This window comes from Leptonotus elevatus, chromosome 18 (genome assembly GCF_054856555.1).
Source record: "Leptonotus elevatus isolate MCC_2025b chromosome 18, RoL_Lele_1.0, whole genome shotgun sequence".
Lineage (NCBI taxonomy): Eukaryota > Metazoa > Chordata > Actinopteri > Syngnathiformes > Syngnathidae > Leptonotus > Leptonotus elevatus.
In genome coordinates this window covers 1789378-1806172 of record NC_141256.1, presented here as the reverse complement: position 1 = coordinate 1806172, position 16795 = coordinate 1789378, and the positions used below count along the sequence as shown (strand labels likewise).

At 39.9% G+C, this 16795-nt stretch overlaps 1 protein-coding gene across 1 annotated transcript in view; it reads right to left on the bottom strand.

The window, feature by feature from the left end:
• The window catches only part of lama4 (laminin, alpha 4), a 58378-nt gene extending 49653 nt beyond the window's left edge, over positions 1-8725 (bottom strand). The window contains exons 1-2 of the mRNA XM_086061249.1: positions 8432-8725; positions 3695-3796 (exon numbers count right to left, since the gene is read on the bottom strand). Of these exons, the coding sequence (XP_085917375.1) occupies positions 3695-3796; positions 8432-8536 (207 nt within the window). The 5' untranslated portion in view covers positions 8537-8725. The remainder of the gene's footprint in view (positions 1-3694; positions 3797-8431) is intronic.
• Between the last annotated feature and the right edge of the window lie 8070 nt (positions 8726-16795).

Genomic DNA, 16795 nt, shown 5'->3' with positions numbered 1-16795 from the left:
TGCCACCTCTGAAACGAAGTCACGGAAATAGACAAACATAGTGTTCTTAACAAGTACCACAACATTTTGTTTCCATGTTTATACAAAAAAAAAATCAGTGCAGAGTGAGAAAAAAATATGAACCTTGGGCATTAATAACTGGTTGAAGCTCCTTTGGCAGCAATCAATTCACCAAAATCCTTACTGTAGTTGTAGTTGCACAACAGTAAGGATGAATTTTTGACCTCTCAAAACTGTTCCAGCTCAGTAATTTTTGGGGATGTTTTGTGTGAATTTCTGATTGTGATTCTGCCACAAAATCTCAATCGGGTTGAGGTTAGGATTCTTGATAAGTTTGTAAACTGTTTCTTTATGTCAATTATATCAATACATGCAGGACCCAGTACAGCAAAAACAGAGACACTCCTGGATTTAGGGCTGCTCGATTATGAAAAATAAATAAATAATAATTACGATTGTTTTGGCAATAATTGAAATCCCGATTATTCAAACGATTATTTTATATTTTTTTGGTACAAAACAAGAAAATGTTTAAGCATTTAAAAATATTAAGACCAATTTAAAAAATGTAAACACTAATTATGTAAGTTCCTCTTGGACTAATCATAATTCATAATGATATATATTTATAATATTATGTATGTATTTATTTATTTATTTATTTATTTGTTTATTTATTTATGTTGGCAGAAACTTGAAGTTGGAGTGCAGCTTGTGCACTGCGCAGTAGGACGATCATTTATTTTTTGGTACAAAACAAGAAAATGTTTAAATGTAAAAAACTAATAAAAAAAGACAAATACAATTATTTGAAACACTATAAATATGCAAGTTCCTTTTGGATTAAACAAAATTTATTAAATTAGTTATTTTAAAATTTGTAAATGGTGTAAATTTAAACAACTCAAAAATGTATATTAATAATCTTTATTTTTACAATTATGCTGATTTTGTAATTGTGGAGTGTAACAATTGAAATTGTAATTGAATTTCGATTAATTGCACAGCCCTACTTGGAGTTTTCTTTTCGTTGTGCAGTCTGCACTGTGCTCTTGCAGTCATTGTTACAGGATGGCCACTCCTAGGGAGAGTAGCAACAGTTCTCTACTTTTTTCATTTGTACATATGTCTTACAACAGTATCACAAAAGTGCGTACACCTTTCTCATTTCTGCCGATATTTCATTATATCGTTTCATTGGACAATGCTGAAGAAATTACATTTTGACACAATGAAAAGTACTCACTGTTCAGCTTATATAAAGAGTGTAAATGTATTGTTCCCTAAAAATCACTCAAAATACACCTACACCCCTGGCAACAAAAGTCAGTAAACCCTAAATTGAAAATGCCCAAAATGTCAATTTTTAGGCATAAAAATCTCACCTAAATTAACTGATTTAAACTTTACTCCACTTCTGTATAGCATTTATAGTGACTTGGAGCGCTGGAATAATCTTCCCATTTCTCTAATAGGACGAATAGCCACTATCAAAGTGAAAGTTTTACCCAAAATAAATTATTTTTTCTCAATGATTCCATTTAAACCTACGTCTAACTGGTTTCAGTCGTTGGACTCGGCCGTTACAAAATTTTACTGGAATAAAAAAAAGCAGAGATTAGTCTATCTACTCTTCAGAAAAGTAAATCCAAAGGAGGTCTAGAAGCACCAAATTGTATGCACTACTATATAGCTAACCAGCTACAATATATTATTCTATGGGCACAACCCAACAGAGATACTAACTGTTGGCTGGAACTAGAACAGAAGGATTGTAATAACCTCAGACTTTTAGATTTACTCTTTATTACAACATCGATTAAGCGACACAATTGTTTAAAAAAATAAAATAAAATGATTTCCGCCACCCTGACAACCTCACGACTCTGGCTGGATTCTGAAGTATTCGGTTTCGCTGGACCAGTCAGTCATCTTTACCGTCAGCCCTTTTTAGCAAGGCAGTGGTCATCTTTGAGTTGTGTTTGGGGTCATCATTATTATTATTATTATGTTGGAGTACTGTCCTGCAGCCCAGTTTTTGGATGGATCGAATCATGCACTGCTTCTGTATTTTAGTCTGCCAGTCTTACGCAAAGTGTCTGCTGGCTTTCTTGTGGATCATCTTTAGGAGAGGCATCCTTCGTGACAGCCATACAGACCAATTTGATGCACAGGTGGTGTATGGTCTGGGTACTGACAGGCAACACTCATACGTTTAATTTGCAAAGACAAACTCTGGATGTGACGCTGAGTATGTGCACTCGACTTATTTGGCTGACCATGGCGACGCCTGTTCTGCGAGGAACTTGTCCTGTTCAACCACTGGATGTTCTTGGCCACTGTGCTGCAGCTCAGTGTGAGGGTGTTGGCAATCTTCTTATAGCCCAGGACAACTTAACTCGTTCACTCCCAGCCATTTTCACTGAAGCAACCCCCTTCGCTCCCGGCTGGTTTACTAGATGTTGACTGATTTTGCAAGGCCCACAGAATATTGTGTTGTATTGCTATAAAAACATGGAACCTACCAAAAGAAAAATTTTAGTCTCTTCTTTCAACAAGAAAAAAGTATGTTTCTATCTGTTTCTGTTTTGCAACAATTAGCATTAGAATATTGCTAAGTTTCATCATTATTCACAAACCTATTGAAAACACTAAAGACAAGAGCTTGTCGCAACATGGCCCTGGCTGATCTTTTATACGTTTTTGTAACAACTACCATTGCTTTAAGCGACCTCTTCAGGTCAGAAGCTGCATCAAAGCCTTCTGTATGCTCAAGCATAAAAAATAAATACAATTTTGTTTTTATTATTATTATTTTAAAAAAAATTAACGTATAAATACGTTTTTGGGAGTGAGGACAAAGTTGGGGTTTGAATGAGTTAAGAGCAACCGTTCTATTTTTTGTTTTGTTTTTTCAGATCTCAGAGAGTTCTTTGCCATGAGGTGCCATGTTGAAATTTCAGTGACCAGTATGAGAGAGTGTGAGCTGTAATGCGAATTTTAACAAACCTGCTCCCTATTCACACCTGAGACCTTGTAACACTAACGAGTCACATGAGACCAGGGAGAGAAAATGACTGTGTTCACTTTGGACATTTTCTCTTAGGGGTGTAGTCACTTTTGTTGCCAGGAGTTCAGCTGTTAATAGCTGTGTTTTGAGTGATTATGAGGGAACAATAAATTGACACTCTTATGTAAGCTGTGCATTGACTACTTGTGTCAAAGAGCCATTCCTTCAGTGGTGTCTCATGAAAAGATATAATGAAATATCTGCATAAATGTGAGTGGTGTATCTGTAAGATGCTTGTATATACTGATCAACATGTGCAAAGCCTGAATTGGGGTTATTCCTACAGAACACCAAACTCAAGAATAGTGTTAACAATCTCCTCCAATATGTTACCTTTATTGTTCTCTAGGCTGGCTAAACCGTATCTCTTGGAGAAGTCATTAGCCTTGCGGTTCACATACTTTTCCTCCTTGCACTGTGAATATTTGCATGGTGTGTCCAATAAAAACATGGGAACACATAACATGTGTTTTTTTGTTTTGTGCATTTTGCTGTTGATGTGAATTTTTTTTGACCAATTTATGCAGAAATTAGAAAAGGTGCATGTTTCCTTTAAAAGGTATTCTAATGTGATTACAAATATACTGTGTAGTCTACAAATGACATTTATTAAGCTCAACTTACAAAGCAAATGCCCGTGATGTCCTCACAATGATGTGCATGGCCTTTGCAGTTACAAGGCAAGCATTTGTTTTGCTCACTAAGGAAAAATCCTTTAGCGCAAACCTGAGGAGTGAACAAGAATAAAAAAAAAATCAATTAAAAGACAATAAACTATAGTGGACAATGATATTTTGTAATGGAATTTAGAAAAACAACAAAAACAATGTTCCCTTTCAAAGCATATTTGTTGTATATGCAGAAACAACAACAGCAATATTAAATGCTAAAACATTCCAGTCATTAGTACAGCATGTTCTTTATTAGTAGAAGTAAGCCCTTGAAATATGCTATGTTATTTTTAAGGGGATAGTACTTAAAACAATATGCAGAATACTCACAAATCAGCAAGACCATAGACAACACATCAAATAGAAAGAAAGAAAAACAAGACCTATATAAAGCAACTATTGAACTACAGCAAAACAAAAATCAAAAGTAACTTAACTCTACTCAATAATATTTATTAGGGGTGGGTGAGTACCGATACCATCGTATTGGGCCAATACCGGCCTTATTTCAAAGTATCGGGTACTCGTGATAGTGGCTGAAACCAGTATCGGTTGAGAGAAGATGTACAACCACATATTTGGTTGTTTGGGACCTTTTCTGGCCACTGGATTGTTTCATATGATGTATTTATTTATTTAAATTCATTTTATTTTGTGTTTTTCTTTCAAATTATCTGTCATTGGTTTACTAGAAATTTTACGTACCCAAAGTACTAGTTGGTATCGGCACTTGATGTTGGTATTGGTGACTACTCAAAATTTCAGTACCGGTACTCAGGCTGGTATCGATCTGAAAAAAAAGTGGTATCGAACACCCCTGTTGTTTATAGAGCACTTTAAAAACAACCAAGTGCTGCTATGGAATCATTTTTGCGAAAGTAATAATTCAGTTATGTTGAAGATATGTTTGTTGAGGCTAAATATAGCATCGGAAGTATATTTTTGTTATTAAAACGTTAGTTTATTATTCTTAGGTGAGGTCCTTGATAAGCTTGTAATGGGTTTCTACCTCACCTTCACATGTGTTGTATTTATTTTACATTTTTTACTGCCATATTTATTTTATATATTTATTTATTTTAAGATTGTGTAAACAAACAAACAACCAAAACCACTGCTGAACTATAGATAAAAATCAAACCTTAAACACAAGACAATTGAACAAAAAAACTGAGTGTTATTTTAATGTTGTGTTTTTAAGGTAGGTTTTTAAATGGACAGCAATTCCACATAAAATGGGACTAACACAAAAGGTCATATCCCCTCTGACAAGCTAGGCAAGACCATTTCAATGTTTGAATGTAAACTGTACATGTAGATGAGCCACATCTAAATATGAAACTCATGGAATGATTCCTCTCCAAAAGACTGTCCAAAACTAAACAAGTGATGAATCACATTTGGGACAGTGTATCTGTTATTTACTATTTCTAAAGTCGCCTTAAGTGTTTGGACCCGGTTCAGACCTTGGCTCTTTGACCGCAGTATGACGTGTCAAACAGCTGCAGTGCTTAGGCAGTCGAGAATGCATGGGAAGGGGGTTGAAGTGCTTATAGGAGATGCAGCAGATGGTCAGGAAGGGTCTGCTCTGCTCCAACATGAGCTCAAGCCAGCGTTTGAGTTATATGGGAGCAAAAGCGCACACTAGCTCCCACAAAAACAGTAAATCCATCAGGGTGTGGAGCATAATGAAATAATAATTGAATTACTGTACATTGTAAAAATAGTATTGTTCATGTAGAAAATACTACTTTTCATGTTAATGGCGAATTTAAATCAAGTCATTACCAAACCTCAAATTGCACTTACTGACAAATGTAAATTCAAAAATGTATTTTGTCCACAGGGGGCATTTTAGGTGTGCAAATCTTTGACTGTATCTCGCATGGCTGAAAACAAATTATAGGTACCGTACAACTAACCTGACAGAAAATGAGTTTGTTTTTTGTTCTTTAGTGAGTTTCAGGACCCAAAGGAAGTCTCTCCCTTTGGTCTACTGCCATCTTTAACTTTGTGTACAATTTTTTATTCTATATTCAAAAATTGGCAATTCAGTGAATTTTCTTGATCGAAAATGGGAGAATTTTTTTTACACGCTATTTTTAACTGAAAGCATCTTTCTCTGAATATTCTGATGCCTGTGTTGTATTGAACAATACTATTGTGCTTCCTGTTGGACTTGACCTACCGGAGGGCTTTGTGAATGTATCTTAACATCCTGCTGCTTTGGTCTATGATGTTCTTCAGAAGTTAGCTTTTTGTGGCCAAGTTTCACAGCATTGTTTTCTTTAATTGTCTGAGTTTCTTCAACATGGTGCACGTATGCACATGTATACATGTTGTGCAAGAGGATGAATAAGTATTAAGAGGGAAATAGCAAAATAAGCCCATGGATTCCAACACAATAAATATTTCATTCCTAACTTGACACCTGTAAAACAATGTAAATGTAATGTTAGCTAAAACGTTCATGTAATATGTTGGGAAAACATTATACATCATTCTTCATGTGAAATTATAATTTTATATTATAATTAAAACATTTAGGGCTCTATTTTCGTAGACAGGCGCATGTACACTCGACGTAAAAATGGCCGCATCTTAATGCAAGTGCTGGGGCAAGTATAGTCTACCATATTTGGGGCCATTTTTTGCCTCTCTTGGTGTTCCGACGGACACAGCTGACTCACTCACGCGCATTTGGCAATTTGGTAAAATAAAGTAGACTTGATTTTTAGACTCAGTTAAACAGGTCTAAATGCGAGATTGTGGTGCAATTGAATGAGGCGCCAGCAGACAGACGTGTGGTGAAAGTCATCGTATTTCATTTGTAAATATGACAATAGTGTGGGACAATCCCTCTGAATCTTTGTAAAAATCCATTGATTAAGCAAATTATCATTATCCAATCTCATCTCTCACAACTCAGTGAGCCGATTTGCATCCGCAAATGCTCCTACCGCCCTGATTTTTAATGCATATGAGGGATGCCGGTAAGGGTAGGAAATGGCTACATTCGATTCCGCAACGGCGCACATTGTCGCAGATGCCCCGTGACACCAAATTCTGCTTGTGCAAAGTCTAGATAAATACCAAAAGAAAGAAAACTCCACCCATGCGCGCAGTTATACTGTGCTTTGCGCTAGCCTTGCGTAACTATTTGACATCAGAGTGTCCCTCCCACTACTCTCCTTCTGTTGGATAACAAAGATGACATTCAGCAAGTCACAGTCTTCCAATTGTTCAAACTTCTTTTACAGCCTATGCATAACTGTTATTTGGCTTTGGTATCTCTGAAGCTCTCTGTGTGTGAGCCACAGCCGAAATAGTATTTAACACAAAAACATGTTTTGTCTTCACAATTGAGTGTTCCTTCAAGTCAACACCGATGCTGGTCTTTTGGAGCCATATTACTTTTTAAACTTGAAGTCTCTTCTTCACCAGTCAGCTTAGATTACACTCTCTTGTTTTATAAAGAACTTATAATGTGATTTAAACTTTGCTTTGGTCGTGTGTGTTAATAATGTCAAATGTCTGTAATAATGTCTGTTTCTCTCTTTCCGAAGATATTTTTGTCAATCAATTCTGTTGATAAAATGCCATTTTTGCATTAATAACCATATGGAGACGACTCCTTTAACCATTGCAGGGGTGCTTTAACTCAGAATTTATTAATGCGAACGCCTCCGGAAAGTCCTTAAAATGGAAAAAAAATATATATAAGGTCATGAGAAAGTCATCCTAACTGCACAAAGAGCGTTTGTGGGGGTGAGCCTTCCACTCAGACTGAGACAAATGGACAGTGAAGAAATCCTCATTGGTCATGCTGTGAGGAATTTTTTCCCATGTTTGGAAATGAGCTACCTCTGAAAATCCTGTTTAACACCCTATCCTTACATGAGAAGTTAGGCAAACAAAATGTATTGTGTGTGCGCTATGGACATGTACTGTAACAACTACAGCTGCTTCAAAATCAAGAAGTTGGACAGATTCAATTATGAATTCATTCATTGTTTGTGAAGTTGTAATCACATTGATTTTCTATAAATTCTGATTATACATTGGTACAAATATGCATAATACCAAAAAACATGGTCTATAATCAGTACAGTTCAGTAAGTACTATGCAACAAAAGAAATGTTTTTTTGACATCTTAAACTAAATTCTATACAACAAAATTAAGTAATTAATTCATCCACATGCCATGACATAAATATGAGAAGAATGTGAGTGTGGATATAGTCTTTAAACGGCAACCTATACTGAAGATCTACCCTTCATTGCTTTATTCTTGTAGTAATTGCAGTACATATATTTTATGCATCAGTCATCATTGTCAGTGAATGCACAATTTCAAATTCTGTGCATAAACATGATCAATTAAGATCATTAAAATTAATTTCTGTAAAATAGATGCCAATTGTAAAATGGCCTTTGCAATGATAACAATACAGTACAAAATTTTACGACAATATACCAATAGAAAAAGTAAATAGAGTATTTTGCTTTCCGTTAGTCAGGGTGGGGCAAAGGGACATGGCAATGGTGGACGCACTAACTAGAGAGTTTTGAGGCTCCCCTAATGACATGCTCATAACAAATCTCTGAATACTGAATACAACTGCAGTGGTGTCAAAAGTCAATGTTGTCAAGCATGGTTAAAAAAACACTTGATGTTAAATGCCTTACTTTCAATGATGTCTCTTGCTCTCTTCCAAACTTGACAGCAGACAAAGTAGCAATCCCATAGAGAATGAAGAAAAGGCAGAGGTAGTGCATCGATTTAGTAGCCATATTCTCTTTTTACTTAGTGGACTCCCTTCTGTATGTCGGTCTAGTCAGACAGTGGGAGAGTCTCTGCGTAGCTCCCTGTGCTCCACTTTCCCACCACTCCAATGTCTTGATTTTTCACTGCGCCTAGTTCTAGCCCAGGCCGAGTAGAATAAACAAAGTTGTGTGAACTTCCTCCCTTTCTCTCCCTTGTTGCCAGCTCTGAATCTTCTCACTTGGTGAAACTGCCCTCCCCCACTGCCTGAGCCAGTGTGCCTAAATCACATACAGATGGAAAGGCAGGAAAATGAGAGACATGGGGAGAGCAAGAGAAGACAGAGTTTGCCATTGACATTATGATAATGTGGCTGCAATGTTATCTAAAAACACTTTTCTCTATACATGCTGTATACATTGCTGTGATCATGTATGTAGCCTCTTCTCAAATTCTTACTTTTTCGCATAGTGTCCCCACTTTAACGGTTAAATGAATACATAGTTGTTGTTTTTAAACAAAAACAAATATTATTACAGTGGTATCTCGGAGTTTGAACATAATTCGTTCCTGCGATGTGTTAAAAGTCTAAATTGTTCAACCTCCGAAACACTTTTTCCCCATAGGAAATAATGTAAATGCAATTAATCCGTTCCCAAGCTCCAAAAACATAAAATTCCCATTTTAATTTCTATTTATGTTTTTTACATTTACAGTACAGTATTTAAACAATTAAAAATATCTTACCCTACCTGTTGTGGTGTGATGGCATCAGTAGATGATAAATGCTATGTTAATACTAGCTTTACTTCAGTGTTCAGTTTGTGTATTTTACATAATATTGTTAGACTAAGCGGTCCTTGCGTGCGTTGTTTAACGTCAGGCACGTTGTTGAACAGCTAAGGGGGGTCTTTGTGCCAGTATTTACAGAAGTAGTGACAGTAGTCACAACTGCGCGATAATCATCTTCCCAATTCCACTGTAGTTCGTAGCACTATTTGTTTTCTTTGCTGCCACTGGCACTAGTGTCTTTCTTTGGGCCCATGGCAAAGAAAATTGTTGTGGAAAAATCAAAATGCATTCGCACGTATGGAGCACCTCCGGGAGTATTCACGATCTGACTGGAAATGAGCAGTGCATCGTCTCAACTACCGCAACATGCGCGTTCGGCATTGCTCGGCTTCGTGTTTAAGGTACGGTTGGCTTAGCTTGGGTGTTACTAAGATTTTTCGGTTGAAGTCCGAATTGTACGAGTTCCAAGACGTTCAAACTCTGAGGTGCCACTGTATATATTATTTATATCTGGTCCTAAATGTGACAGCATTTCAGAAAAAAAGCATAATACCAGCAGTCAAATATGGTGGTGACGGCCAGCAGCTTTAGCAGGGAAGCCCAGACTTCTGCCTCCCCAGCCGCTTCTTCCAAGTCTTTTCCGTTGGGATCCCAAACCTGTCATGAACAGGGGATGCATGGATGAGAGGGTGGACCCAAAGGTGAGGAGACACATCAGGGAGACAGGAATTGTGAACACAAGGAGAAACTTTATTGAAATAAGTAGGGATAGGAGAGTGGACGAGGACAGGACCTGATGTGACGTGACGGGACTGGGCGAGACAACTTGGCTGAGACGCGGTCGACTGAGACGCAACGAGAACCACAGACTCCACACGTACCGTCGGCATCAACACCTCACTTAGACAATGATCCCACACCGACTGGATAAAGACAACAGACTAAATACACCAACACTAATAAGAAACACCTGGGAAACACAATAGGGTGAGGGCACTGATTGGTCAAACACACTGGGAAGGGGAAATACACACAGGTGGAAATAATCAGACATAACTAGACAGGGGAAACACACAGGAACACAAGACAAACACAACAAACCACCAAAATAAAACAAAACCCCAACACAACTGAAACGGCAAAAGCGTTCCCAGGCTGGCGTAGTCTCTCTACTTAGTCACCAGCGAAGCATCCTCCCGGTGGAACATGCCCGGAACACCCCACCAGGGAGGCGTCCAGAAGGCATCCTAACCAGATGCCTGAGCCACCTCATCTCAACGTGGAAGAGCAGCAGATCAACTCAGTCCTTCTCGGATGACCAAGCTTCTCACACTATCAGGAACAGCCCACACCCTGCGGAGGAAACTCACTTTCGCATGTTTGTATCTGGGATCTTATTCTTTCATATAGTAGGTGACTCGTCAATTTAAGGTTTTATAAAATCAGGAGATTTTTTTTTAATTTTGTCTGGGGTTTTAGAGGGATGGTTTGTTCGGCCGACATCCACTATTTACTATTCGCCGTTTGTCGCAGTGGGAAGGGAGTGCGCATTGTCATGTCTGGGAAGATCTGGTTTTGGTTGAGGGTCCCGATTGGTCCTGAGTGGGTTCCAGCCCTTCCGCGGGTTGACCAACCCGGGCCCTCAGCCACTTGTGCCTGGCCCCAGGTGTGGCTAGTTACCCAATTAGTGTGGGTGTATTTAGTTCCCGGGTGGTGATCAGTTGGCGTGGGATCATTGCCGCTTGTCACGGTCACCCCCGGAGTTCTGTCTGTCATTTTGATTTTGTATCTTTTCAGTTTGTTGTTTAGTTAGCATTAACCAGTACCCTGGTTAGTGTTTTCTGTAAAATAAAGCACGCCAGTCTCGCCCACACTCCTGCTGTGGTTCTCCTGCCTCCCTGCATTTTGGGTCCTCCACTTCCCACGCCAACAGACACCACGCCCCTCCGTGACCACACCGTAACACGCATAGTGAGCGGCGACATGAGCCAATTAATATTTATCGACTGGGGCAACCGGTCAATGGCCAAAAAATGGAATGGGCATTTGGAAAACTCATGAAATTCCCAATGGCCAGTCCACCCCATGTGTCAGGTTTCTGGGCATCTCTTTCATTATCTATCTCTGCTATGTATGAGCCGGTATAGCACTGCATGCTGCAGTTCCCTCTCGGGCTGCAGCTATGTAATATTTTGGTATTCAGATATCCTACCTAAAATTCTATTAAATAATCAGGTATTTGGATAAAAATCCCAAAATATTTGTGTTTATATAAATATTGTTTGCTGAAAGAACAATTCTGAATATAGAAGACAATAAAAACATATTTTCATTTAATAACCAACTAGTTCCAACTATCATTTTATTATGATAGTAAGAGTACAGATACTTGAATATAATGTTACTCAAATACAAGTAGCTGAGTACTGTCCACTTTTGGTTATAGGTTTAGGTTATCTTGTAAAACATTAAATAGGGCTCTGTAGCTCTAAGCACTAAGCAGCAGTTTATGAGGTATTTTTAGATTTTCTTTCTTTCTTTTTTTTACAGGTACAAGCTATTGATCGTATGTTTACAGTGGTAGGCTTCAAATCTTGAAATAAAAATTGTGACTTCAATGTGTTCAGTTTTTGCGACAACAACATGAGATGAGCTAGCTAGCATCGGATTACGAGCTATGATCGTACAATAAATCTTACCTTCATATTAAAACTTATTTCTTTCTGCCCACTTTGAGTGCTTTGCATGTCAACCAACGTTTAAGCTGTTCCACACGGTGTTTGTATATTGAACCATGTTGAAATTTTCACGCCTGGGACGTCCTCTTCTTCCAAAATGACGCGTAAACTGGTGTGGCTACTCTGTTTGTTTGGAATTTCGGATTTGTGCATATTAATGATAAAAACATGGCGTCATTTGAGTTCAACCCACTGTCGTTCGCTCAACCAATGAGGTTGAGCTTTAGCCCGCCCAAATCCTCCAAAGCCCGCCCTCTTCTTCTACAAGTACAAATCACGGTGCTCTACAAGTACAAATCAGTTTTGCACCATTTGTAGCGAGAGATTTGGTGCAAAAGTCACGTGACTGGACAGCAGCAGAAAAAACACTTGTGACTCCTAGTGGCGACTGCGTTGACTACAAGTTGTCATTTCTACAGGTACAAATCACAACTTTTACAGATACAAATGTACACTTCTTTGTACAGGTACAAAAAAAATTTGTTCAGGTACAAATTATTTTTGTACAGGTACAAATCATGACTTTTACAGGTACAAATTTGTTTCTACAGATACAATTTTTTTGTACACATACAATAAAAAATTTTACAGGTAAATTTTTTTTTACAGATACAAAAAAACATTTTTACAGGTACAAATCACGACTTTTACAGATACAAATTTAGACTTTTTTCTACAGGTACAAAAAAAATTTACAAGTTAGTTTTGCACCATATTTACCTCCATATCATTGCACATTTTTACCTAGGGCACCCATTGGTCTAAGAAACCGTAACGTTAGATATTAAAAATGCAATTAAAGAACATAACACCTTAACTGTGATTGTAATGAAACTTGAAGGAGAAGATCGGTGCTTGATGGTTGTGTCTCTACGACACGATGCTTGCACCAGCACTGATCTTGATTGGGCTGCTTGACAGGGGTGCTTGTATTGTTGTTTTTTTGCCCCAGTAAATGGGCAGCATGGGCAGTTTACGTTGGTACAGCTGGATGGATGGCCGGTGGTGCTGTGGATGATGAGAGAGGAACATCCACACCAAACGCGGAGGTGTATGTGAGATATGGAGAGAAGGTTCAGCACTTGAAAGTGAAACAGATCTAAATGGCATTGTAGAATTGAAGTATTCTTTCTGTATGTATGTTACTTGTCAAACTGATGCTACAGTTTCTTGTTTAATTTCAAACTAGCTTGTAGCAGACGTGTTTTTTTTTATGTATGATGTCATAGATGTGTGATCATCATGGTGTCTCTGATCAACTGTTGAAAGGAGACCGAATCTCTGATCTTTCATCTCTAACTGCTTCAAAACAACAAAGCATATCCTCACCCTACCTGTTTTTTTTTTGTTTGTTTTTGCAAAAATTCATTTGTTGCCTAATTCATTTCCTCATGATGCAAATAGTTCAATTATTGTGTTTCCTGAAAAATCTGAAAAAATGACAGGCAATTATTTTAAGAAGGCATTGATATGTAGGAATTAGTGTTGCTCTGATAAAGTTTTTTGGTCGCCCATGCAACAGTTCAGCCGGTGAACACTGAGTAGTAGAGTGAGGTGTTGACCTGTAGACATGTAGGAATTCCCTTGTGAACTCCTTCCATGGCCTTCCTGCAAGCTGTCCTTCAAGCTGCAATTAAAACGCTCAATCTCTCCATTTGCTCTTGGATAGTATACTGATGATTTTAAGTGTACAATCCCTCTATCATTGAGAAATGCTTCAAACTCACGTGACATGAATTGAGAGCCGTTACCTGACACGAGCTCTATTGGGTCACCTCTGCTGAAGACTGCATGCAGAAACTAAATTATAGTTCTTGACGTTACCTGTGGAACAAAAGTCACTTCTGGCCACTTGCTGTGATAATCAATAAGTGTGACTGTGAAACAACAGTCCAGAGGTGCGTTATCAAAGGGCCCGACCACATCAATTGCTACCTTTTCTCACGGTCCTTTGGGGTATGGCGCAGGTTGTAGTGGAGTTGTGTGAGTAACTGCTGACTTGTCGTGTGACTGGCAGGTAACATGATTTTATGGCTTCCTCGACATGGGCATCCATGCCTGGCCACCAATACACTTCCCTGAGTCTCTGTTTTGTCTTCACAATGCCTTGATGGGTTTCATGTGCCAGCGAGATCAATTTAGCTTGGAGACTCGCCAGCACCAGGAGTCTGTGCGTGCCTCGCACAACTATGTCCTCAATTAGTGAGAGCTTGTGCTGAATCATTTTCTGATTTTGGCCAGCCGGCCGTGAACTGTTCTCGCAGTTTTGTCTGCACAGGACAAGAAGCACATGCCGTTTTAAAGTCATTGTCAGAGATGGCTGTTAATGTAGACATTAGCGCCACCTCGTGTCATCATCCAAACCAGGTTCTAAGGTTGGCAGTGGGAGTCGAGACAAACAATCTGCAGTTACATTCTCCCTAACAGGTTTATATTGGATGTCATAGTTGAAGGATAGCAGTCTGGATGACAACCTTGCTATCCACATACCTGCTCATCCCTGACCTTTTAAAACGAGAAGTGTGGTGAGGGGACTGTGATCAGTGCGTAATATGAAATGCCTCCCCCACATGTATGTTCTCCACTTTTCTGTTGCCCATACACACCACAGTGCCTCCTTTTCCACAGTTGAGTACTTCCTCTCCGCCTGGGTGAGTGTGCGTGACGCGAAAGCAACAGTCCTTTCAGAACCATCTTCCTGAACCTGTGTTAGGACCGCCCCTCGTCCATAGTCAGATGCATCCGTAGATGAGTCTTTTTACAGTTTCAAAGCTTGTTTGTGCCTCTGAAGTCCATTTTAATGTTTCTGTTCCCCGCAGAAGTGCTCTTAGAGGCTCAATGATTGTAGCATAGTTTGGTATAAATTTTGAATACCATGACGTGAGTCCTAAGAATGACCTCAGTTTGGGCAGGTCAGTAGGTGGTGGTGCATCAGAAATAGCCGTGAATGTGTGGGAGCAGAAAGGAATTACACATCTCCACCATCTCTTCTCAGATAATATGTTTATATCATATACATCCTTGCTCCAAAAATATAAAATAAAAAACGGAAACTTTTTACATTATTTGCAAGTTAAAAGTATGATAAAGAAACAAATTCCAACACTCCAGAGTACGCTCCAACCTCCTGTTTTAGCTAAAGATATTACCAAGCTTTCTCCGACAACAACAAAAAAACTTTTAAAAATATATAAGTTACTTTCATATACTGATAAAACGTCTTTACCCATCTCAAAATGGGAAACAGACTTGTCTATAGCTCCGGAATCTGTCTTTTCGATTCAAGTTTGTGAAAATGTTTTTAAAATGACAAAACACACAAATTTACAACTTATCCAATATAAAATTATTCACAGAACATACATTACTCAATATATGATGAAGAAAATGGGACTCTCAGACTCCGACATTTGTCTCCAGTGTTTACAAAACACTACAGACACTTATTTTCATGCTTTATGGTTATGTACTCCGGTTATGTGTTTCTGGACTAAAGTCTTAGAAAAACTTTCCGCTGTCTTGGACTGTAGGATACCGTTCTCTCCAAACTTGTGTTTGCTAGGTGACTTAACAACAATTGACTTACCACATAAACAATTTCAATCTATACTTGTAGCCCTTACTATCGCAAAAAAAACAATTCTTGTTAACTGGAAAAATAAACAAACTTTGAATATCGACCAATGGTCTAACCTCCTCATAAATCATATTTTAATGGAAAAAATATCTGCCTCAAATAAAAACCAAATGTCAAAATTTAAAGAAACATGGTCTACGTATATAGAATTTTTTAACCTAAACTTAGAATTTTAATTATGCCTGTTAGCGAGAGCCACAGCAGCGTTATAACTGGCATTGATGTTTCTGTATTAGGCAATTTGTAACTAATGGTTGTGTTTCCATAGTCAGGAACCCGGCTGCTGCCAGCGGGATCGAGCGGATTCACCTCCGATGGGCACCAGGGGTTGATATTCGGATTCACGGCATGCCAGTGGGTTAATTCTGTGGGTGCTGTCCCCCCTGGCGGGGAGTGGGCGGGTCTGCCCCTCTGTTGGCTGCTGGGTGGCGGCTGCGTCTTGGCCGTTCCCTGGGTCTCTTGGGGGGTGCTGCGTTGCGGGGCTTTCCCTGGTGTCGGGGGCGGCGCCGTTCCGGCGCGGTCCGTCGCTCTGGGCCCGGCGACGCGGTTCGGGGCCTGTGGGCCGCCGGGGTGCCCGGTGGTTCCCTCTCCCCTCCCCCTTCCTCCCCCTTGCTGCCTCTCCCTCCTCGCCTCTCCCCGCCCGTCCTCCGCCTCCCTGTCCCCTCTCCCTCGTCGCCCTTCCTCCTCCTCTCCCCCTCTCCTTGCGTCCCTGCCGCTGCCCCCTGCCCTTCTTGTCGTCCCCTTCCCTCCTCCCTTCCCCTTCCCCGGTACGCCTTCCTTCCCCTCCCCTGGGCCGGGGGCTCCATCCATGGCCCGGGTCTCGGTGCTATGGGGGCCGGCGGGGGTGGCTGGGGTTTGGTGTCGTGCCCGCCCCGCTCCGGTGGGCGTCCTGACACCTCGGGCGGGACCCAGTATCCGGGGGGCGAGCCCTATCGCCCCGCCGGACGGGTCCCATATGCCCGCCGGGGTCCTGGTGGGGTGGGTGGGGGCTTGGTGGGCCGGTGCGCCTCCTGCCCCCGCCCGGTTGGGGGGGGCCCCGCTGGTCACACCTCTTAACTCACTACACTAGGTTTGCACAATACACTTTTATAGACATATAGGGCACATAACACACTTTGGGG